This window comes from Pygocentrus nattereri, chromosome 16 (genome assembly GCF_015220715.1).
Source record: "Pygocentrus nattereri isolate fPygNat1 chromosome 16, fPygNat1.pri, whole genome shotgun sequence".
Classification (NCBI taxonomy): Eukaryota; Metazoa; Chordata; class Actinopteri; order Characiformes; family Serrasalmidae; genus Pygocentrus; species Pygocentrus nattereri.
Genome location: NC_051226.1, coordinates 37,060,964 through 37,084,498, shown reverse-complemented (window position 1 = coordinate 37,084,498; position 23,535 = coordinate 37,060,964). Strand labels below are relative to the sequence as shown.

The following is a 23,535-nucleotide window of genomic DNA, read 5'->3' as shown; positions in this document are numbered from 1 at the left end:
CAAGTGATTATGAGCACTTGCTTAGGGCCCCAGAGCTACAATAGACCCCCGTTAGTGTTTTCATTCTTCATAATGTTCCCTGTGAAAACTGAAATTTTAAAGGGCCCACATCCTACATCCTTCTTGGATGCCATTTTTCCCCACCTAAAGATGCAGTCAAGACATTTATGCTGGTTTATGTTTCACCACAAAACTATTTTCAAGCCTCTGTTTATCCCTTAGAGTTAAAGCTACTTTCGTTACCATGCCTTTAAGAGCACTACGTGTAAATTATCATTATGCTCTGATCGGCTGCACCTCATTGTGCCTTGTTGACCCAGCAGTCTGGGCTAAAACACTCCTTATAACTTCACTGTTAATGGGTGGGGCTAAACATCTATTTACATATATAAACGAGTTCATTTTTGTGATGTCACAAAAGCGATGAATTCTAAATGCAGCTTAAGTTTCTATATGTACACTATATGAACTGGGGAGTGAATGGAACATTTTGAATAGGGTTTACCTTCCACATTCAACTTCTATGTAGACAGGTTGTTTTTTTCTTGACATGGGCCCTTTAAATCGCACAGCAAGCACACCACTTAAACACATTTATGTTATCAGTATGTATTTTATTTTATTTACGATTTATTTATATATATTCCTTCTGCATGTAGTTAAGTAATTAAGTCCTAATTTTATTCCTGTTCAAAATAATGTGATTCTGATGGCGCCCCAAAATGCTCAGAAACAGCCCTGCTTTTCAAAATAAGCAGCATTTAGCATGTGGATAAGAGAACAGCAGGACATGGATGTCTGCCTGAACAGCAACATGATGTAAACTGTCAAAGCCCAAGTCTCTCTCTCTCTCTCTCTCTCTCTCTCAGGAAATCTATGAGAGTTTAAGGGCCTTCTGTTTCAGGTTTAATTAGCTTTAAATAGACAGTAATGGACGTTGGCTCTGCTCCACTGTAGAGCCTCCGGCCACTCGCTGTCCATTAGTCTAGAGCCAAAATGGCTGCTAACTGCATTAGTCCAGAGCTAAAATGGCAGCTGTTGCTCTGGAGCCAAAACATCTTCTAGCTTATAGGCTATGAAACTGAATTGTATATGAACAGCTATAAAGACACTGCAGTTAAAACTTATCCAGAAGGTCTGGCTTTGTTAGCAGTGATCATTCTTCTTCTTTTGGCACGGCTTGTTTGTGGTGGGCTGGCGGGCAAACAGACGGAACAGGAACTTGTAAGCTTTACGACTTGTTAGCTTTACTGGCACTGGGCGTTCTTCAAATACTGCCAGGGCTTCGTAACGTAGGAGGCCCACTGCCTTTAAATTCAGTTCAAAAAGATATTTTTTCACACTGGTGGTCTCCAAATCTCCTCCCTGTGTACCACCATGTGTTATGCTGTGTTAGCTCCTTACTGTGAACTACATTTTGCATGACAAATGAGTGGATTTTTACCATATTTTTACATTTTATATTAAACAATAAGACAATCATACAACGTAAGACAAAAATCTTACTTACTTAAACCTCTTTTAATCTTACTTTGGTACTTAAACCAAATGAGGTGTTTACCGTTTGCTTTTGTCATAAACATATTCGAATGTAATTTCATTTATGTTTTAGTTCGTAGGACATTCTTAGATTAACATGCCTGCCAGGACAGTTTTAAATGGACAGACAGCGATCATTACACAGCTAGCATTAGGTTGTAATTATGGCTGCAGGGAGTGGGACTGAATGGTGGAACTAGAGCATTGCTATGGTAGTTAATATGGTACCTACCTATACAGCAACCTATGGCAGCTCACTAACAAGTTGGCACATACCCTGTATTTTTGTTACTAATTCCTTAAAAAATAAATTTTTAAAGAAAAATAGAGGCCAAATCAAACCTTGCATCAAATCCTTGCAGGCCAACTTTGGTAGCTATTTGGTAGCACTTAATGCAGCTGGAACCAATGTGTTCGACACCATGAAATCAAACACTGCGGCAGACATGAGAGTGAAAACGAATGCAAAAACTAAAAGGAAGGTGCTTAAGCAGAAAAGAATCAGAAGCACAAAACACGAAGAGCGATTCCATACATCTCTGACTGGAGTGAGGTCATGGACATGTGACTGTGCTGTAGCCTAGAGTGGTGCACACTGAGTAATCAGAAGCGTTCTGGACGCGTGGCCGCAACCCTTTGGCAGAGGCGTGACACGCGTTTGTTCACCACAGAGCAAAAGAAAAAAACAGACAAAACGAAAGAAGAAAACAAAACAGCAACCAGATCCCAGGCAAAGGCAGGATGACGATGCAGGACAGAAGACTGGAGTTAGGCAGAAGTGTCAATAACACACACATGACACACGCTCACACACAAGTGCGCTGTGTTCCTGACCCCACACACACACACACAGGTGCACGCTGGCGGGGGGTCGGAGATGAGCAGCAAGGGCTGATGGGAGACAGGTACAGGAAGCGAGAGCACGGAGAGGAACAGAGCGAGGACTCGCGGCGTCACCACCGGGTTGAGGTGAGGGTGATGCGGGGGTGACTGATGGAGTCAGGAATCCAAAGGGTGGGGAGTGGTAGGGGGTGGGAGGGGGTTCACACAGCATGCACAAGCAGACCAGGAGTGCTCCAAGCACTGAGGGCAGGGGACGAATGCACCCTCTCAGACCGGATGGAAAAAGAACAGACATCATTCCCAGAAATGGGGAAAGGGTGAGGGGTGGAAGGTTTGGCAAGAAAGAGAAACTGACTGGAGATGCCATCATCGTCAATGGCCTACCTTCTCTTTTCTTTTTTTTTCTTCTTAATATCGGCTAGGCAGGGTGCGATAACTACGGAGATCTCTGAGTGCTGAAAATTCTGACGGACGCATCTGTCAACATGCAGACAGGTGGGTTAGCGTCATAGGCAGCTGTTACAGAGTGGGATTTAAATAAACCATTAGCCCCTTTAGGCTTTCCTTTTGCTCTGAAAATCTACCTTCTCACCCTGACAACTCCACCTTGGCCTGGACAAGCCCTCTGCATAGTCTAAGAAATGAATCCCAATTAGTTTCCCCGTCTCTGATTAGCCATTAATAAACTGGTTAATTGCCACTGTAGCTCTTTTCTGATTGATGCTGATGTTAATCAAGTCCAAAACATGCATGGAGGGGCATTCATGTTTGTTCACGTTCACTCTCTCTTTCTTTCTCTCGGTTGTTGCAGTAGGTGTGGTCAAGCTGTTTCAGTGCTGTATTGTACCTTTTCCTCCCATTTCTGGCTGGCTTCATCCCTCCATCATCGGGGTAACTAACGAGGCCGCTCCAGTTGCCCACCTCGTCTCCTTTGAGGCGGGTAAACTGTTGCCCACTAGTGAGAAAATGAGGCAGTGCGTTTAGGGTTTGAAATTTGCATTCAAAGCAGCAAAAGAAAAGAATCAAACAACACACACATCAAAAAAATAGATCTTTGTGAGGAAATCACAGGTGAATTATTCAAACAGTAATCTTTCTCAGATTTTCAATGTTTTTCTTTCCTCAAGGAGTCTGCACAGAGGGCACTAATAGCTTTCAGTGCAAGTGAGGGTGATGGCTGAAGAGACATTAGCCCGAAGAGTCACAGCACACAAGTCATACTGAGGGAGAAAATCTCACCACGCTGTACGTCCAAATGTTTGTAGGTTCTCACTCACCCAGCATTTCTTCTGAAATCAAGGATAAACATTAATCCCAGTCTTGTTATTCACTTAGGCTTAATATTCAGTAACTACCACAGAAGTGTGCAAAGAACTTTGACCCCACTTTAATTGCATTCAGCCACAAGAGCACTGGTGAGGGCCGTTACTGATGTTGGACGATCAGTTCTGGATCACTCTGACTCATACCACAGATGCTCCATCAGTTCCGGGGAATGCAGTACCACTGCTCCACAGCCCAAATACACAAGGGTGTTTCTACTGCTTTAGCCCACACTTGGCATTGGGCATGGTGACCTTAAGTTCATGTGCAGCTGCTCAAGAGCATTCCTTTCAACTGATCAGAGCTACTGAACACCTGTGTCAGCGATGGGGGCACCTTATAGTAGCTGAATTGACTCATTAGAAGTGGTGTCCGAATACTTTTGGACACATAGTGTACCAAGCCATTCAGATCATCAGTGAGCAGTTATTCCAGGCTATTTGGAGACATAACCACAAATCTGTCATAACATTAACCTGGTTAGTATGCAGGGAACATATCTTTCAATACACGCTTATTTGGATAAACACACTGTAAATAAACTGGATTAGAAAGGCATTTCGGCTTAGGTATCAGTATTGTCTACAAGTATTGTACTAGGATTCCTTATTAGATGTGTGTTTGGTTCCATGCAGTCTGGATTAGTGTAATCTCGGTTAGAGACTGGGCATATTTTCTGTTAGAGCAGAGGCATAATCTCAGATTAGGGCTGGGCATTTTTAGGGTTAGTGCATGGGCATTTAAACTGTGGTCTTCTGGTACAGATTACAAATCTGAATAATGCCTTTTTAAACCACACATACGCAGAACTCCTCCCTAATGGATAGTGGGTGAGAGCGCACTCATTGTACTTAGTGTCTGTGAACATGGTGATGTGTCCTGGGCTCAAACACCAACAGTGATACCCTAGAGAGTTTTAGGAGCATCACTATCTCAGAATAACATGACCTAAATTAACCCTCTTAGCTTTCTCTAAATATAGGCCCAGCTATTGTCACATAGCCTGCCTCAAAAGCAGATTCATTAAACCAAATTAAGCAGCCAAGATAATGCATAACTGATAAAGAAATGCACTGATATAGAGGCTAGTGAATACAGACGTGATATTCAGCTTCATTTTGGCCGGAGCGACTGTCATCTAGTTAAATGATTTAGATTAACCTCAAAGACATACTACACTTATAACTAGACTTACTGAATTGAGTAATTATTTATTAGTGGTAGTTATTAACCTTCAGCTACACTTTCAGTGAATAAGCTTGAAAAATGCTTTATGGATTCCTGAAGTACTCAGCCGTACGTGGACAATTCTGCCATCTGCTCTTTTACTACAGATAACTGCCTGTTAAATGACTCCACATTAACGCAGCAAAGATGAGGCTCTCTGAGAAAGGGCACTGAAGAAACCTAGTAAGGAGACATTTATTTGCAGTCTATAGCCACTCAGGGTACAAGGCCTCCCAGCATTTCAAAATGAATTAAGATAGAGCTCAATGATCTTGATCAAGGACACTGGACAGAAAGTGAAACCCAACCTCAGCAGCTAACGGTAAGCGCTGCAGGAAGGATGGGTCGATGAGGAGTGAGGCTACTACTCCAGATCCAGATAAGCGAAAGACAGCTCGGTACGGACAGCTGAATGTCAGTTCTCATCCTGCCTGTACTGCTGTCACAGCCTTTTCAGTGGTCAATTAAAACCTGCTTGTGGAGATCCTGAAGACTGGATCAGGATGTCACCACTGCCATGAGTGACAGAGGTTCCCAATCGCAGTCCTAGAGACCCTGTGTATGCCACATTTTGTCCTACTGAAGGACTTGGGATTGTGCAGTCTTGTGGGGCCAAACGTGATCTCATAACAAGACAATACGTCTGGTGCACCGTCCCTTCTAAACCCACTACCCAAACTCTTCTAATTTGTGCTTCTTTAATGTCTTACAATGCGTTTTTGACAGACCTTTCGGTCATGCTAACTTGTATTATATCTTTGGGCTAACAAGAGTCTTGTTATCCATTGGACCATGTTAATGAGTGCACCTTCACACACATCTTCATGCAGTATTGGATTGCTTTAGAAGCTTCACATTCAGTTTGTCCCCACTAATACTTTGTCCAAATTTTCCCATGGGTGTCCGCAGATGTCCTGTTGAGATCACAACTGGCCCCATGAGACTAGAGAACAAGCATTTGGTAAAGAGTTGAATAAGGTGTGCTACAACAGGGGAAGGCACTGGTATTCAGTATCAGCCTAATCCACCTAGACGAACTAGACCAAGATCTACCTTGCTACGGAGTCTAGTTCCAACCACATCTGCTCCAGCTTATTCACTTTATTAAAAGTCTATTAGTGGCTGGATCAGATGAATTAGCTTTAAGTGGGGCAGCATGTTTGGTACAGGTTGAAACTAAACTCTGCAGGAAAGGAGACCCCAAGATGAGGATTGGTGACCATTAAGCTACACCAAAGGTCATCAAATTCAAACATTGAATCTAGTTTCCAGTCTTCTATTTCATATTCCCTCGTATAAATAAATGAACTGTTGATAAAACGGATTGGGCATCTGATTGGCCAACTGATTGTTAGTGTGATGCCTACCAGTGACCGCAAAATCCAGGACTGGAAACTGAATTCCAGGTCAGTATTGAAAGAGTGTATGCACTGTTGCGTTTTTCCTGATCATGAAGACCTGATTTCATTCTTGATTGCCCCAGTTATCATTGAGTCAGGTGTGTTAGGGTACTCCACGACTGGGAAACAACTTCATAGAAAAAATGTTCATTGCACAATTACCACCTTTCAGCCTGGACCACACAAATGTGTCACACTGCTGGTGTCTGAGCAACCAGTTCTTTTCTATAACTGGCTAGCTACCCCACCTTTTCCACAACGCCCAGTCAAAGACACACTAATACATGGCTCAGGTTCTCAAAGCATCTTTCCTATCTTACAATAAGCCAAATACATGGGAGTGAAGAACATATATTTGAAAGTTATGGAGGCAAGGCATCTAGAACGTTGAAATCACTAACTTGAGGTTACTTGACTATTGTTCTCATGGGTTCTGTCAATGCCAGACCTAAGGAGCCCAGGTATACAAACTCTTAATACCACCACACACCGGATGCGCTGTGTAGCACGCTGTATATACAGCTCAGTGTGTCAAAGTGAGAGTACCAATAATAACTGTGAAGCTCAAGTTAATTTTCAGACTCTACTCTTATAAATGTAATGAAATGAAACTTTCAACATAATTTATCATGTTTTGTATCATCTTACCACCTCATTACAAACTCACTGTTTTTAAGCTTAGGTGAAAAAATAGCTGCAAGGTGAAAAAAGACTGGGCTAGTAACGTCAGCTGAGGTAACAGAGCTCTAGCATTTGTGTGCTCGTATAGACTAACTGCTTTTCTCCGTGTAGATTTCAAACCATGTTACCTACTGTGAATTTCATTGGTCTCAATATGTGGTCAGCAAAAAGTTGAGTGATGCTCTGAGCTGGGAGTTGCTGAGTGGCGGTCAATGTCAACATTGAGAGTCAGTATGGACCTCATTAAAGTCCATGGTTTCAAACACAGTTAATTTGGTCATTTTCGACTCCTTCTTCACAAATACAAGAGTCAGATTTGTTGAGTTTTTGGAGAACGCAAAAGACGTGCAGTGCACAAGGGGCACAGCACTGAGTGGGAACTGCTACAGTCTGTGAAACAGAAGGGCAAGTTATACACATCTTCTGGCTTTCCAACAACTCTCAGACTCATCGCTTAGCTGTTCTGATATTACCGAGTATAATTTTAAGAGGTCTAATAAACCGCAGAGCCAAGAATGTCATTAAAGAAGAAAGAAACATTAAGAAGGACATTAAAGAAGCCATAGCACCATAAACCGATGTTTATCACCGGAAAATTAATTAAACTACAAATGAAACCATCAAGTTTTAGCTGGCAAAAGGAGATGAGTGCCAATTATTAGCAAAGCTATCAAATGGGAATTCTACTGATTTGTCGAAATCTCTACATAATCCCACGATTGACATGTAAATCAACTTACACTATATTGCCAAAAGTATTTGCTCGTCTACCTTCACATGCATATGAACTTGACTAATATCCCATTCTTAATCCATAGGGTTTAATATGATGTCGGCCCACCCTTTGCAGCTATAACAGCTTCACCTCTTCTGGGAAGGTTTTCCACAAGGGTTAGGAGTGTTTATGGGAATTTTTTACCGTTCTTCCAGAAGCGCATTTGTGAGGTCAGACACTGATGTTGGACGAGAAGGCCTGGCTCACAGTCTCCGCTCTAATTCATCCTAAAGGTGTTCTCTATCAGGTTGAGGTCAGGACTCTGTGCAGGCCAGTCAAGTTCTTCCACACCAAACTGGCTCATCCACGTCTTTATGGACCTGCTTTGTGCACTGGTGTGCAGTCATGATGGAACAGGAAGGGGCCGTCCCCAAAATTCCTTCAAAGTTGGGAGCATGAAAATCTCTTGGTGCTGAAGCTTTAAGAGTTCCTTTCACTGGAACTAATGGGCCGAGCCCAACTCCTGAAAAACAACCCCACACAATGATCCCCCCTCCACCAAACTTTACACTCGGCACAATGCAGTCAGACAAGTACCGTTCTCCTGGCAACCGCCAAACCCAGAGTCATCCATCGGATTCCCAGATGAAGACGCGTGATTGGTCACTCCAGAGAACACGTCTCCACTGCTTTAGAGTCCAGTGACAGCGCTTTACACAAATGCATTCTACTAGACTTGTTGCACAGGTGGCGTCCGATCACGGTACCATGCTGGAATTCACTGAGCTCCTGAGAGTGACCCATTCTTTCACTAATGTCTGTAGATGCAGTCTGCAGGCCTAGGGCTTGGTTTTATACACCTGTGGCCATGGAAGTGATTAGAACACCTGAATTCAATTACTTGGATGGGTGAATGAAAACCTTTGGAAATATAGGTTCTTTACAGTGGAAGTGATAGAAACCAGGGAGCTCAATGTATTTAGTGCATATATAGCCATTCTGTTTACTATCTAAAACCTCAATAAACCCGAGATCTTATATATTGATAATAATTGTAAATCAATGGTAAATTTTAAATTAATACATTTTCTTTACCATTTATTGCTGCTGTTATTGCAGTATTTTGCCTTATACTGTCCTGTATGATTGTCTCCATCATCTCAATACTTTCATAAAACTGTGTCTCAGGCATCAGGCAATGAATTCATAAACTTTCTGTGAGGGAGCTTTTAGAGGTGGACATCTGGTTCCTATCACCACCACTGTGAACAATTCTGACTCAGCAAGTTTCTCTAAAATGGAGCATTTCACACCAAACCACTCTGAATGACTCTGCTTACGTCCTAAAAACTGAATTATGCAGCAAAAATGGGCAGAATTTTGCTTCAATCAGAGCTTCAGCACGGCAAACGAGGTCAGTTGCTACCTGCTGTCCTCCCTGCTGTGCTAGGTTATTTTAGACAACACCTTATCAGTTTTATCCAAACACTCTCACACATCCCACCCGCTTCCTTCTGACGTCTGAAGGCATAAACTTGCAGATATGTATTTTTAGATGCTGCCACCAGACTCCTCTTGAAAGTGTGAGGTAATCTCTACACAAATTAAGGGTTCTCGACTTTTGCCAGTCTACTGCATACATGACCACATCCCTTTAGCAGTATTAGGATCGCAGTGTAAAGATATTAACTCATTAAACTAGACATTCATGCTATACATGTTAGGGATTGGAATATCAGTCACATTTGATATTCAAATTGAGGCATTGTGAAATGTATATTTACAGCACTGAACCCAGACTCAGACCACAAGCCCATAGTAGAGGACATACTGCTAGACATTTATCCCAGAAAACATGTCAATCTAAAGTCTTTTAAGGAGACCAAAAAAGCAAACCTGCATTTTCCATGTCAGCTACATGTGTTACTTGTCACTGCAAATCCATTCGCGCAATCACGAAATGTGAAGTCTCTGCAGTTTCTGTGTATTTACCTTTCAAAAACAAGAGTTGAACAAGCTATTGGGATTTCTTGCCCACCACTAGAATGACAAAACCTACCTATCTGGCCTTCACCACCACAATCATTTCCGATGTAAACAAAAATAAACGTGCTGTTGTTGGATGCCAGGTTTCCAATTAATCCTGTTTTCAAGCCCTGAATCGTACATGCAAGTAATCACCTGATTAGGTCGATTTTCAGTTTAGTTGGTGACATGATGTGACCTCTGGATGAATGTTTGCATCCATTTTACGATTGAAGATGTCAGTTCTTGGCAAAGCTCTTGAAAATAAAGCAATTACTAGGCAACACAGGTGACGCTTCAACTATGAGAGAGTTCATGGACCTTGATCAGACCAGTAATAAAAACGGATAAGGAGAAGAAATCCAAGATAAGCACACGTTTCTTGGACATCTCTGAGGGGTCTACTTAGGATGGTTAACACTATGTTTCTAAGCCAGCAAGACAGCATTGTCAAAAAACCACCACAGGCTCACAAAGTGAAAAAATAGGGCAATGAACGTGAACCGTTACCACCAAGAAACATCCTGCTGCATTCTGGTGGCTGCAGTCTCTGTGTTCTCTGAGTAATTCCAGTTTGAACCTTTAAGGCTACCGCACAGCTGACATGCTGCACAGCATCCAAAAAATTTGAAACTTTTTGGCGCACTACGGTGTTGACACTTTGCATTAAAGCGTGGCGGTACTAGACCACATGCGACTTGAAACTGAAATTGGGGCTTGAAATGTACACCAAGAAAGGCAGTCGGCATTTTAGATAGAAAGAGAAATGCAAGAACTGCAAATGGCCTGTGAAAAAACAGCTCAAAAACAGTTTGAGAAGGGGTAGTAAGTACGATAAACTGATGCTGAAAATCTTTTCATTAAACCGAAACAAGGGCTGTATAAAATGAACTTGAACCTGTTTATATGCATTCTGCAGTTGCCTTCTGTAGCTGTGCTCTGCTATGTGATGCTACACAGTGGTGGTCACCAACCCTGTCTTTAGAGATCTACCTTAATGCAGGATGTAGCCATAATTTACCACATCTGCTCCAGCTTACTGACTTCTTCAGAAGTCCCTGATTGGCGTCCTGTTAAACACAGGTTCAAGTTAAACCCTGCATGAAAGTAGATCACTAGGCGGAGGATTGGTGACCACTGCTATACAGCCCCATAATGCCGTAGTCCAGTGCAGCTATAGCTGAATTATATACAGTGGTGGAACGACGACCCTGACCCTGCTCCCAGATGTGTTTTTTCCAGTAACTCCCCCCACGTAGTCAGCCAATAAGAGTCTTCTCATTTGAATAAAAAAACGCTCAAAAACGCTCTACCCTTTTTCACAGATGAGAAATCTCTAGGTTAAAACACACCATACAAAAGCTGAATTCAAGCCACCATGCATCCACTCATCACTGACGTCTTTTAATAAACACAGGGAAGTACATTAAACTCAACTGTAAACTGTGCCTCTTTTAGGATAAACAGACACGTTAACCGTCAGCTAACATCATTAGCCTCGCCGTGTTTCACCCTGCTCTCATCCTGCATTTGGAAGACAGTGAGTTTATGAAGGGTTAGTTGACACCAAACGATGTTGAAGGTTTTACCCCATGAAATCTATTTGAGTAGAGTGAGTTTGAGTTACTTGTTTATCAGTGCTTTCCTGTGATGCACAGGCCCTTGCTGACCTTCAGCGAACTGCAGTAGAATTTTTTTTTAAATAGGTTTTTCTACGCTTCCTTCGTTAGAAAAAACAACGTAGACCAAAACATTAGACGCAAGCCCTACACTGCCCTCTGGTGGAGTACAGAGGTCGGACGCATTCGCATTTGAAAAATCTTAATTTACTATTCTCTATTTTAAACTTTCGCAACAATTTGAAAATTTGAATATTGTCTCCCATCCCATTTTTTTCCAAACATTGCGACCCATCCCGACCACACATAGGACCACCCTCCTCTCCCTCTAGCAGTGCAGACAGTGGGGATTTGGGCAGGATTCATGCTATCGGAGAGAGCGTAGTTCTGATCTCATGAATCCTGTGTGTGCTTGAGGTGGTGATAAGACGAAGAGGTGGGCGTGGACGGAACAGAGGCTCGGTGCATGTGGTGGTGGTGGTGAAGGGCTTCAAATGTAGCATATGGACGTCTGCTGGCACGCAGGAACCATAATGCACCGGGGGCTCTCCGCAAGAGAGGCGCCATTTTACAGTGACACACAGAAAAACACACGGGTGGGCAGGCGGTGATGAGCCATGTCAAGCTTCCCCACTGGGCGAGGATGAGAGTCTCCTGGCAGTGGGCCAACAATCTGTTCTAGAACCCCAGAAACCGTCCGGAACCCTCGGCCCGATTCGGACACGTCGAGGGAGGAACCTTTCTTTTGTTTTTGCGAAGCTCTGCTGTGATTCGGATGCATAATTCATGGGAGCAGGCGTGTAGGCAGTGCCTACGTGCCTGGAGCGTTCAGGCTACACCACAGTCCTCCCTCGCAGGGATCCGATCCAACACTGCCATCATTGCCATGTTGCCATATACACACGTTTGGGGGGGGGGGGGGTGTGGTGGTGGTGGGGGGGAATAAATGACCTTTCCAAACGTCTGCGTCTGTTGCTTCTCACTGCCTTGGCACAAGTCTTATGTAAGATGTATGATCAGTAATAGGGCTGAAAGGAAGAATAAAAAAACAAAGAAAAAAAAAAGACTGAGATAGAGAAAAATAATTTAAAAAAAAAAAGCACCAAAAGCGTCGCGCTGCATAGACAGTCGCCCAGCGGACTGTGTATGGCATGGCTATGAAGCTCGAGCCTCGGGAAACACAACAAACCGCATGCGTAGAAAAAAAGAAAAACATGAGCGACAACGTCTGAGCGCGTGCTCGCGTCGTCGGGGCGGGCGCGCGCAGCGACCTGCTCCAGACGGTCTCCCGTCATCAAAAGCACCACTAGGCTCTTAAAAAAGAGGGTTCTTCGAGGGTTCCTCAGCATTATACGAAACCACGAACACTCACGGAACCTAAAATGGTTCTCTGCGTGGTGAAATGGTTCTTCAGGATGATGGAGAACGTACTGTATAAGGCTCTGAACATTTTTTGAAAATGGTTCTATCTAGAATCTGGAACTAAAAAAGGGTTCTTGACATCGTTCTTTTTGTGCTATATGGAACCGTATACAACACACTCTCCGTCAAGCTGAAGAACCGTTGCACCATGCCGAGAACCACGCAAGCGCGCAAATGGTTCTTGAGTGGTCAGGGTTCTGTACAGAACCACCGTTTTTTTTAAGAGTGTAGTTGGTCACCGCGATACTCGCGCGACTGATTTTTGGCACGGATTCCAATCACTGTGCTGAAATCTCGTTCGCGAGCTTCTTCTTCGAATTCTCCCGTTCCACCTTAAATGGTGCCGCAGTTGTATTCTGGCGCCTCAGGCTCCACACCGTCACCTGCACCGTTTAAGGTGGAACGGGGGGGGTTCGAACAGGCAGCTGAGCTCCGCGTGGGAACAAGGCGCGGGTGCGCGTTTACCTTTTGATGTAGTTCTTGCCGTAGAGGATCTGCTGCAGCAGCGTGACCAGCCCGAACGCGCATATGAAGATAAAGCACAGGGATCTGTTTCCCAGCAAATCCCTGCTGGCCGTGGGGTCCGCGTACCGCATCCTCCAACGCTAGAAAATAAAAAAGAGACCAAGGGCACTTCGGGGTCAGTCCTCGCGGGACATGCTTTAGCCTAAGAGCGAGCGCCCATTTGTGCGTTCAGTAGCGGTGGAGAGAAGGAATCTCGGTGGGTTTTGATACGACGCAAACGCAGTGACGCTGCTTCAGCATCGTCTCCTGGAGGTTGGGGGGGTGGGGGTGGGGGGTGTTTTGAGGCGGGGGTGCGCGCCACCGATGCGCTGTAGCAATGCAGCGTTACACGCGCTTAGCGCTGTTTTCCCCCCACCCGTATTCAGGCAGAGCCGAACATACGGGAGAACGAGCCACAGCGCAAGAAGGCGGGACGTGTCTGAAAACGGGTGGGAAAAATAATAGGAGTGACTAAAATTAGACGTTTTGGTTCGTGGGTGAAAGAAAAAAGCGTAGACAAACGATTTTAAACTGAACGCACCTTTAAGGGCACTCGTTTCCCAGAATTTCAGCATAATTCAGCGCTTTCAGATGCCGTTCGAAGTGGTTTGGTGTGAAACGGTCCAGATTTCCTGACAGTGGTGGTGATAGGAACCAGGGGTCACCATGACTACAGCACAATACGAGTCTTTTGAGTATGGAATGCTGATGATAAATCTGAAAATAATATTTTTTGGGACTATTTTGCCTTACAAAATGCTCCATGTATCCCTCCGCCATGACTGGATTCAAATACAGTTTGAACCAAAACTTAATCACAAAACTATCACAAAGCCACGTCTCTGCCATCAGGCTGAGTATTTATAACTATTTATGCAGGAACTTTCCGTGAGGGGGCTTTTAGAGGGGGACGTCTGGTTCCTATCACCACCACTGTGAGCAGTTCTGACTCGGTAAGTTTATCTAGAACAGAGCGTTTCACACCGAACCGCTCGGAAAGACTCTGTTTACATCTTAACCATTAAATTATGCAGAAACTACAGTGGAGTTCCCCCTTAACATTAGCAAAGTCGCAGTGTATTTTACTGTTTGGCACATAAACAAAAAATTAAAGACCATTTAATTACTTCCCAGTCAAAACAGCCATTATATACAGCATCAGGAAAAATAGTAGAAAACATATTTCATAGAAAATTACACACAAGCCTCAACAGCTAAATCTCAAATGTTTACAGTATTTAGTTTGTCCACTATTGTTAAAGACACCTTTATAGAGATCTTTATACTTTTGTGTGTATAGCCCCCTTTATAAGCGCTATTCAGTTGGCTGATACACAGGAATTGTGCTGATAGTACTGGGAAGCTCATGCTACTTCAGCACTAATTTATCATTTAGAATACAACAGCCCTTTATAATGTTCTTGCCCATTTGTATATAACTGAGATCTTTTATTGCCCCTTAACCCTTAGGATACGTACTATACGGTATATCTGTGCTTTTCAAGTGTGCCTGCCAGCCAGCCTGCCTGCCAGCCTGCCAGCCAGCAAGCCTGTCAGCCTGCCAGCCAGCCAGCCAGCAAGCCTGTCAGCCTGCCAGACAGCCAGCCAGCCAGCAAGCCTGTCAGCCTGCCAGCCATTCTTTTCAGGAAACTCACTTTCAGTTTCTCAGCCGTCAGTGGATGTTTTCAGATCTGAAGCAGGTTGATTTTCTCCTCTCTCTCAGAGACGAAAGCTTTAAGTATTATTGATCTTATTATTGATCTGATGGGAGCAGTTTTGATGTCTACCAGGTCTTCCAGGTGGTTGTTAGGAGGCCCATTTTGTCTGTAGCTGAGTTTTAGAAACTCTAGTATTGGTACTTAATGGCTGTTTTGAAATGAAATAAACGAATGGTGGTTGCTCTTCCGGGTGGTTATTAAGAGACACATTTTCTCTGGAGCTTTTAATTATTTTTGAAAACTCATACACAAGTGGATTATATCTAATTTCTTCAGTAGTAGCTCCCAAAAATGAATAACTTGCACTGACTTGCCATATGGAGGGGACATTACATAAATAAAGGGCAGTTTCTTACTTTTGCACTGTACTTCAGATATACTTGGCCCTCACGGAACAAGACGGGAAATAGGATGAAACGCAATTAATAAGAAGGTTCACAGTGACAGTCCTGTTCAGACATACAGGCACAGCACAATTACATATTTTAAGCAGTGCTGTGTTAACCCTGCATACAAATAGAGCTCCATACTGGATCCCAGTCCACTATTAGCAGGTACTGGTACAGTATCGCTTAGATGTAGAGGACTTCACACTGGACTACAATGCACTGTATTTTATTAACTGCATATTTACAATCATATACAGTTAATAGTGACCATAATAAGTTACCAAGCTGACTCTTCTTATTTATCTACCTGGGTCTACAAATTGGAGTCATTTAAAGAGACACTGGTCAAAATTAAAATCGTGTGCAGAAGTGCTGCAGTAGAGCGAGATTAGAGTGAGAGTTCTGACGATGTTTCTCGAAGATGACAAACGTCTGAAACAACTGGCATGAACAGAGCCCTGACCTCAGTGCCATCCGGAATCTTTGGGATATATTCTGGAACGCCGTTTGCTGGCCCTGCAGTCTTGCTACAGATTCTAATAGAAAGTCTTCCCAAAAGGGTGGAGGCAGTTGTACACATGGACAGGTAACTAGTGGCAATGGTCCACACCATTAACCCAAATGTTGGGTAAGCATCTTACAGTGTTGCTAAGAATCTGGTCATCTAAACTGAAAAACATTACTGAAACTCATTTTTAAAACCCACCAGATCATTTGGGTTTCATTTTAATGATTCAGCTGGGCGTCAAAAACGACAATAAGTTTTAAGGGTTTAATCACTGAGTTCGCTCTGATAATTCCCTGCTGAAAATACATAGAAGCCGTTAAGTGTTTCTGTTGGTTCCTGATGGTTTTGCCTTTTTTTAAATAGGTTGATGTCACAATGTAAACGATCCTAATGGTTTAACAGGTGGCTGGTTCTAAAAGTTTCACCTCAGCATTTAACCCATCCATGAAGTCAAACACCACATACTCTCTAGTGAGCCCACTTGCCCAGAGCGGTGGGCAGGCCAATCCACAGCACCCAGGGAGCAGTTGGGGGGGTTAGGTGTCTTGCTCAAGGACACCTCAGTCATGTACTGTCAGCTCTGGGGATTGAACCAGCGACCTTCCAGTCACGAGGCTGGTTCCCTAACCTCCAGCCCATGATTGCCCCAATGGGTCCCTTAATGGGATCTATAGGTGTTCTACAGGAAACCATTGGTCTCTTTTGGAAACCTTTAAGCCAATTCCCTATTAGAAGACAAAGCCATTAGGTTTTAATGCTTCATCTCAGGTTAATGCTCTCAACTTAGGTACATGCTCTCTTTAACCATTCCATCCCTGTGCTCCAGGGTAAATTTTGGTTTGGCCATCTGAATTTCTGTGACCGAATCTTAAGGCAAATTATTCTGTAACTGCAGGAAACAAACACATTTTTATTTTATGTATCCCTCAAATGAACAGAACGTGTGTTTTATGATCTCCACATGTCACTACATGCTTACAATTCACTGCTGAGAGCCAAAAATCTCCGCCGCTCTTTGTGTTGTTCTCTAAAAGTGATGTTTCCAGAGCAGATCACTGAAGAGACGCCGTCTGTTTATAGTTTAGAGCCCAGATTTGGGGAAAAAGGGGTCGACTTTCAGTAGAAAAACAAACTGAGTTCAGCTTCTTTTATTATAAGGGTTTAAAATGACATCACCGTCTATTGGACTGGAGAGAAGAGCTACAGCCTCATACGACGCCCAGTTTCTGAATGGAGCTTATGGAATATGAACATTATGGAGAACACGACCAGGCGCGGTTTGGAGCCACCGGTGGTCCCGAGGAGTTGAAGAGGCTACCGCTAACATGAAACTGGCTCGACAGGACGCTAGCGTTAGCTGAGAGGCTAACGACGCCGTTGGTTGATAAATGACATTATCTGATTATCAGTCTTTCTTAGGGGTTACCGGTCTGTTAAGACGCCTCGACGTATTCATAAAAATAACATGAAAAATGATGTTTTCTCACCTGCAGGACGAAGCGCCGCTGCTCGGAGCTCCTCTGAGCCGTTAGTTTTCCGTTAAATTTTGAATTTTAAACAGTGCGCGCGGGCCAACAGAGCGCCACAGCCGCCGAGGGGAATTCCACCAATTTCTCAAAATTTCAGACGAATTCAGTCGTTGCTGTGTAAACGAAGTCATTCGGAGAGGTTTGGTGTGAAGTGGTTTGATTGTAGAGACTCTACAACACAATATATAGCCATTTATTTACCATCCAAAACCACCAGTGGACCTACACGAACCTTGAGTTTTCATACGGAACGCTGATGATGGGAAAACTGTGGAAAATCTGAGGAAAAAAAGATTTCTTTTTCCTTCATATATCTATCTACACTGAACGGGGCAAAAGAAATGTGTCCAAATACATTTTAAGCCAAAACTTTGTCACGAAACTATCGTAACGCAGTGTCTTCGGGCTAAGGATTCAGAACCATTTGATGTAGGAACCTTCTGTGAGGAGCTTTTAGAGGTGGACGTCTGGTTCCTATCACCACCACTGTGAACGACTCGGTCAGTGTCTCTAGCACTGAGGTTTTCACACCAAGCCGCTCTGAATGACTCGGTTTACATCTGAATCATTTAATTATGCAGCATGCTTTTTTTAGTCAGTGGAGTCCCCCTTTTCTCCAGATTAAATGTACTTAATAGCGTACTGGAATATGTCTGACAGGACTGCGGCGCTATAACGAGCTAGAGATCAGTTTAAAAATGAGGAATGATGAACTGGAGAAAGGGACTGTCCTCTCTGTAGTGCAGTTAGGAACAACTCCCACTGGAGGGCGCTAGAGAGACGGCAAAACGCATAGGGACCTATAGGATTTTTGTGCAAATTGTATTCACTTAAAAAAAAAAACTCCTTTTTCTCAGAGCAGGATTTTGTATTAGTGCCTTACTGACATTGAGGACAGCATTTAGTAGCAGTAATTCCCAAAATTCCCTGTGCTTCTGTTGGTTCCTGGGAGCTTTGGGCTTTTTTTAATGTGTTGATGTTACTATGTACATGATCCTAATGGTTTAACAGGAGACCAGTGGGTGATTCAAAATGCAGTGATGGTTTCCTATTGGGACCTAAAGGTGTTCTACAAACTAGTTGTCTCTAATGGAAACCATTAAGTCAGCTCCCCACTAGAGCAAAACCATTGGGTTTTTATCCGTTATTTTTCTAATGGCCTTTTCAGCAGGGTAGACATTAGGCCTCATTCCCTGATCAATCTTAAGACGTTTCTTCTTAAAACCCATCTATGCGGTTTTTATTATAATTCTGACACCAATGTTGTATTTCTTTCTTTGTAAAGAACAGAATCTACACATTCAAGAGCACAAAGGTGAGAACACCTCTGTGGTTTAAGAACATTAGAAACTTTGTCAAGAACACCCTTGTGTTGGTAAATGAGGCCCAACGACACCAAACCTACTTGTGTATGTACCTCAGATATCTGAACAAGCATCCAGCAAGTTAAGTCTAGCATTTGTATGGATAATACAAACCCTTGTTCATCACTTTCAAATGCACAAAATGTGAATAAAACCTCTATTTTGGCTTCCAAGTGATCCCAAAGCCACCAAAACATTCCCTGAAGAAAATCACCCCAGAAGTACTGTAATGTTACCCCCATCTGACTTCTTTACATATTACAAAAATCTACAAAACAAAAATAAACTGGGGCACTGCTCGGTTTTTAAACTAAAGCTAAAGAGGTTCTGTGGTGACTGGAATCTTCTAGCAGCTGGGCTTCATTCATGTTTCAGCGATGGGCCTGGTGGTCTGCAGTTGTAGTTCCGGTGTAATGGGATGTAATGGACATGGGGAAACCACCCTTACACCATCTCTGGTTTTAGTGACTGGCTTCTGCACCGGAAATTTTGCAAGTCTGTACAATTGGACTCAAACAGGGAAGCATTTCTGATTGTGAGCACTTACACACAGAACACTTCACATGATTAAAAAAGGTTCTTCGCCTCATCACCGTGCTCTTTGGATTTATTGAAAACGCATCAATGCGCTGTAGATGGTTCTGTACAGAACTACAGCACATTCGTACCCTTTAAGCATGCCAAGAACCCTGAAGAGGTGTTTGCTACATGGTGTAGGACGGTTTGTAGGACCTGATCCAAACTGTTATTTAAAAAAATGAATTAAATTAAATAAAACCGAACACCCACCCGATTCCAGGTCACAGAATTACAAGAGAAACTATATTTAACCCCCGTTTCTCTCATGGGAAGCCCTAAATGTGACAAAGCGATGGTCCAACCGACATAAGAGACAAACACACAAACTCCAGATGTTGTTGACATGTTTATTAGAAACATCGCTTATGAGGAGCTGGATGCAGCCACTGCCGCACGCCTGGGTTTGGGGACCGTTCCCTCACGGAATCCATTCCTGAAACAAAAACACTTCAGTTAATACGCAGCCAGGAAAGGGTCATCAAATCCACTTGAATACAGCACTAAAACACATCAGTACAGATGTTTCGCCTTCATATTTGCAGTTATGGACTTGCAAAATATAGATCTTAGGTAGGTTATAAAAGTGTCCTGCAGCAAAACAGTCATGGTTACTTTTTACTTGTTTGGAAACATTAGTTCAGGCGGCTACAGGTATAATGGTACAGGTACAATCAACAAACTGTTCCGAAATGCAAACGGGTTCCGCACAAATACATATGGAATATAAAAAGGATTCAATGCATTAATTTCACAAGGAAGCGGACGAGCGGTTTTCGTTTCGGAGCGGCAAAAAACTTCTGGAACAGATTTGAAGTTCTTTCCGCAAAATGATCGCACGCAAATTCTACAAGGTGAACACCACAAAGCACAGCGACTTTGCTAATCAGGGCTCAAACATCCTTCAATCAGCGAGGCGTCCTTCGCTTTTGCACAGAGACTAGATTTTGGAAATTTGTCTGCCTGTATCTTTATAGCTGCACACAATGGGGAAAGAATGAAGCTCAACATGTGCAACAGCTACTGAACAGGTATTTCACCGATTATGAATCATTTCTCCCCGTTAAATTCTAACAACTTAAGCATTCAGAGCGGTTTGGTATGAAATGCTCCATTCTAGAGAAAGTCGGTGGTGATGGTGATAGTATCTGGACATATGAAGACTCAGTTCCTATAAAAGCTACTGCACAGAAAGCTATAACATGAAATATTTACCAACACGTTGCTTTATGCCTGAGCCACTGCCTTGCAACAGTTCAGATGAAAACTTTAAATGCATTCATTGTGATGAGGTTCATGCAGAGCATTAAAGCAAATCAGACCATTAAAAATAAATCTTTCCCATAATCAACACTGCATCGTTCAGAAAAAGGTGACGATTTGGAAACACCAGCTGTCCTTAACATCGTGTCAAAGCTCAATGAAATCAGACGAATTGCTTCAAAACTGTTAAACATTAAGAAACAGACTAAACACGACCCACGGTTCCCATCACAATCACTAAGAAAAGAAGTTCTGAAGTCTTCCGTCATTTCTGACCAAACCACTCCGAATAATTATATCTGAACTGTGTGACTGCGTATAAATTATTTATCAACTCACCTGAATCTGCGGAACACAACCTTCATGTGTCTCATGCGGCCGGTTCCAGTGGTGCTGCGCCTCTTGGCCTTGGCGCTCCAGTTGTCTAAAAACACAAGACGAACACACTTAAAAACATAACCCACTAACAGCGACAGCCCTCACACCCCCATTAAAAAACAAGTCGTATGTCTACTTACACTACAGGTAAGAAAAATCCCTCAACCCTCCCAAGAATTCCTTCTTTCCCCAAATAATCTTTCACATCAATTAACACAAGACTGTCCCGGACATCACAGGTAAACACATCACACAACGCACACAGCCTAACACATGGGACACTCATAAAGAGTGCCACAATCACATGTCCAGCGCCAACACCACTACACCCTGGTACACCAGATACCAAAACGCCCGCTGTTACACTCACACTTTCTCTTGCGCTTGGCAGGGTAGCCGCACTTCCCGCAGGTGGACTTCTGCAGGTGGTACGCCTTGGAGCCGCAGCGGCGGCACAGCGTATGAGTCTTATTGCGGCGCTTCCCGAAAGACGACGTTCCTTTCGTCTGAAAACAGGAGCAAAGCATCAAGTTAAGCTCTTAATGTTTAACGTTACAATCACTTTTATCCCATTACAGGCAAAAGAAAGCATGAACACTTGATTTAGAAAACAAAAGTTAAAAATGAAATGACTCCCACCAAAACAATGGGAAAGGGAAAAAAAAAAAAAAAAAATCAACTCACAAATATGAAATAGTAAAAACTTACACACACACACACACACACACACACACACACCAGATCAACCCTATAATGTACCATTTACATTTGTGGATCCCACAGACAGACAATCCCGTCTTGGAAGGAGTGCTGATCCATTTAAGGTGCTCCAACCATATGGTCACCAACCCTCCTCCTAGAGAGCTACATTCCAGGTTTCACCTCCAACCCACTTGTAACACACCTCACTCAGCTAATAAGGGACCCCTGACGACAGTAAGATGGACCAGGTGGCGCTGATGAGGGGTTGAGCCAAAGTCTACAGAAAGGTAGGTTACATCTTCAGGAACGGGGCCAATGACCACTGCTTTAACCCAATACAAGCGAAGGGTTACCCAAAGCAGTCCAGCTGTCAGAACAAAACCTCGCTTCTCCTAAATGAGAACTTTACAGGATGAGGAAAAAACATGCTCTGCTTTTAATGCAAGTCAATGGAACCAGACGTCTTTCCAAGTCATTTTGGGTCATTTATTTTGGTCCATTCGCCATGAAATTTGTGCTCAATATACAGGACGGCGACTTCTTTCAAATGATGTCAAAAACTGGGAAAAAAACTTGGTCCGTCAGCAGCGAGATACTCCCAAGACACTATAGCTACAAGTTATAGGACCATCTAAAGCCTCGTCTCCTCTCTGGCACATTCAGCAGGTGGCTCCATCCACCAAGCCAGCCTTTTACTGCCTTAATATGTGATCAAATGTCTTAAAACCAGGCATCAGCGCGGATTCTCTGCCACGCTGAGTGTCAGGATCACGCAGAAAATCCGCTGTCGGCGAGGAGGATAAACAACATCGGCTAAAGCGCGGCTGGACTTCACTACGACTGCAGTGTCCAAACTACCAACGTGGTACTCTGAACCGACAGCTGAAGCGCTACCGGACCGGTACAGCGCAGTTTCACCCGCTGGCGATTCAAACTGGACCTAAAGCAGATAAACCGCAGTAAAGGCTCCTCAGACAGCAGCGCTTAGCACACCGGCTAACCAGCGTTAGCACTTCAGCCCCCACAGCCGGAGCTCGACTAAACCCGCAGGACTGGCTACAAATTCTGCCCCTATTTACCCCATTTAGTCTTTCCAGACCGGGACAAACTGCTTAAAACACCAGCCTGGTGCGGTTTGACGCCTTCTCACCACATTAGCGGGCCATACTGGAGCGATTCACAGCGGCGGCTATCCACTGCTCTACAAACACAGATATCAAACTTATTATCCGACAATTCTTCACAATGCCGAGCGGGATCGTCTTCAGAGGACTTTAACACGCGATCGCGTCGGTGAAATGGAGACATTACAGTGAAGGAGAGCAGATGTTTGCGGATTTCTGACAGTAGCGCTGACCGACACTCACCATCTTTCTCCACTCGAGATCCGAAAGAGGGCGGAAACCGGCGCGGCGCTGAAATAAGTCCTCCGGCCGGGCTGAGCTCGGCTTCCTGTTCGCGAGCTTGTTGGGATTTTTCCGGTCCACCTTAAATGGCGCATTGGGTACAGTCTGGCTCCCGAGGCGCTGCTATAGTACCCGCTGCGCTGTTTAAGGTGGAACGGAAAAAGGGTGAGGAAAAAGTTGGCGAATTGGAGAATAAGAAGCTGAATTAAAACACTTTCTGATAAAAACCAACCTATTAAAACCTCTAATATCAGAAGTGTGATTTATCTCATGATAATATGATCTAAATAGAATTCTGACGTATTTTATAATACATTAATGGGATGAACCAGGTTGTATAATTAGTCTAGTTATTTCTTTCTCTCGATAATCAGTTAGATTTTCTGGTGTGTGTGTGTGTGTGT

The 23,535-nt window shown here is 43.5% G+C and overlaps 2 protein-coding genes across 4 annotated transcripts in view; both read right to left on the bottom strand.

Annotated features, from left to right (window-relative positions):
• Positions 1-13,579, bottom strand: part of st8sia5 (ST8 alpha-N-acetyl-neuraminide alpha-2,8-sialyltransferase 5) — a 23,742-nt gene extending 10,163 nt beyond the window's left edge. Inside the window, exons 1-3 of one of the 2 annotated variants that reach the window (XM_017718005.2) lie at positions 13,260-13,579; positions 3,230-3,337; positions 2,767-2,859 (exon numbers count right to left, since the gene is read on the bottom strand). In XM_017718005.2, coding sequence (XP_017573494.2) covers positions 2,767-2,859; positions 3,230-3,337; positions 13,260-13,390 — 332 coding nt within the window. In that variant the 5' untranslated portion in view covers positions 13,391-13,579. The remainder of the gene's footprint in view (positions 1-2,766; positions 2,860-3,229; positions 3,338-13,259) is intronic. The other variant, XM_017718004.2, reaches the window with a different exon arrangement.
• Positions 13,580-19,712: 6,133 nt separating this feature from the next.
• Positions 19,713-23,232, bottom strand: rpl37 (ribosomal protein L37). 2 transcript variants are annotated; one of them, XM_017718006.2, is made up of 4 exons: positions 23,093-23,232; positions 21,394-21,529; positions 20,985-21,069; positions 19,713-19,818 (listed from the first exon to the last, which is right to left on the bottom strand). In XM_017718006.2, the coding sequence occupies exons 1-4, from the start codon at positions 23,093-23,095 to the stop codon at positions 19,749-19,751; spliced, it is 294 nt and encodes a 97-aa protein (XP_017573495.1). In that variant the 5' UTR covers positions 23,096-23,232; the 3' UTR covers positions 19,713-19,748. The 2 variants fall into 2 exon arrangements, with proteins under 2 accessions (XP_017573495.1, XP_017573496.1); XM_017718007.1 differs by lacking the exon at positions 23,093-23,232 and adding an exon at positions 21,783-21,804.
• Between the last annotated feature and the right edge of the window lie 303 nt (positions 23,233-23,535).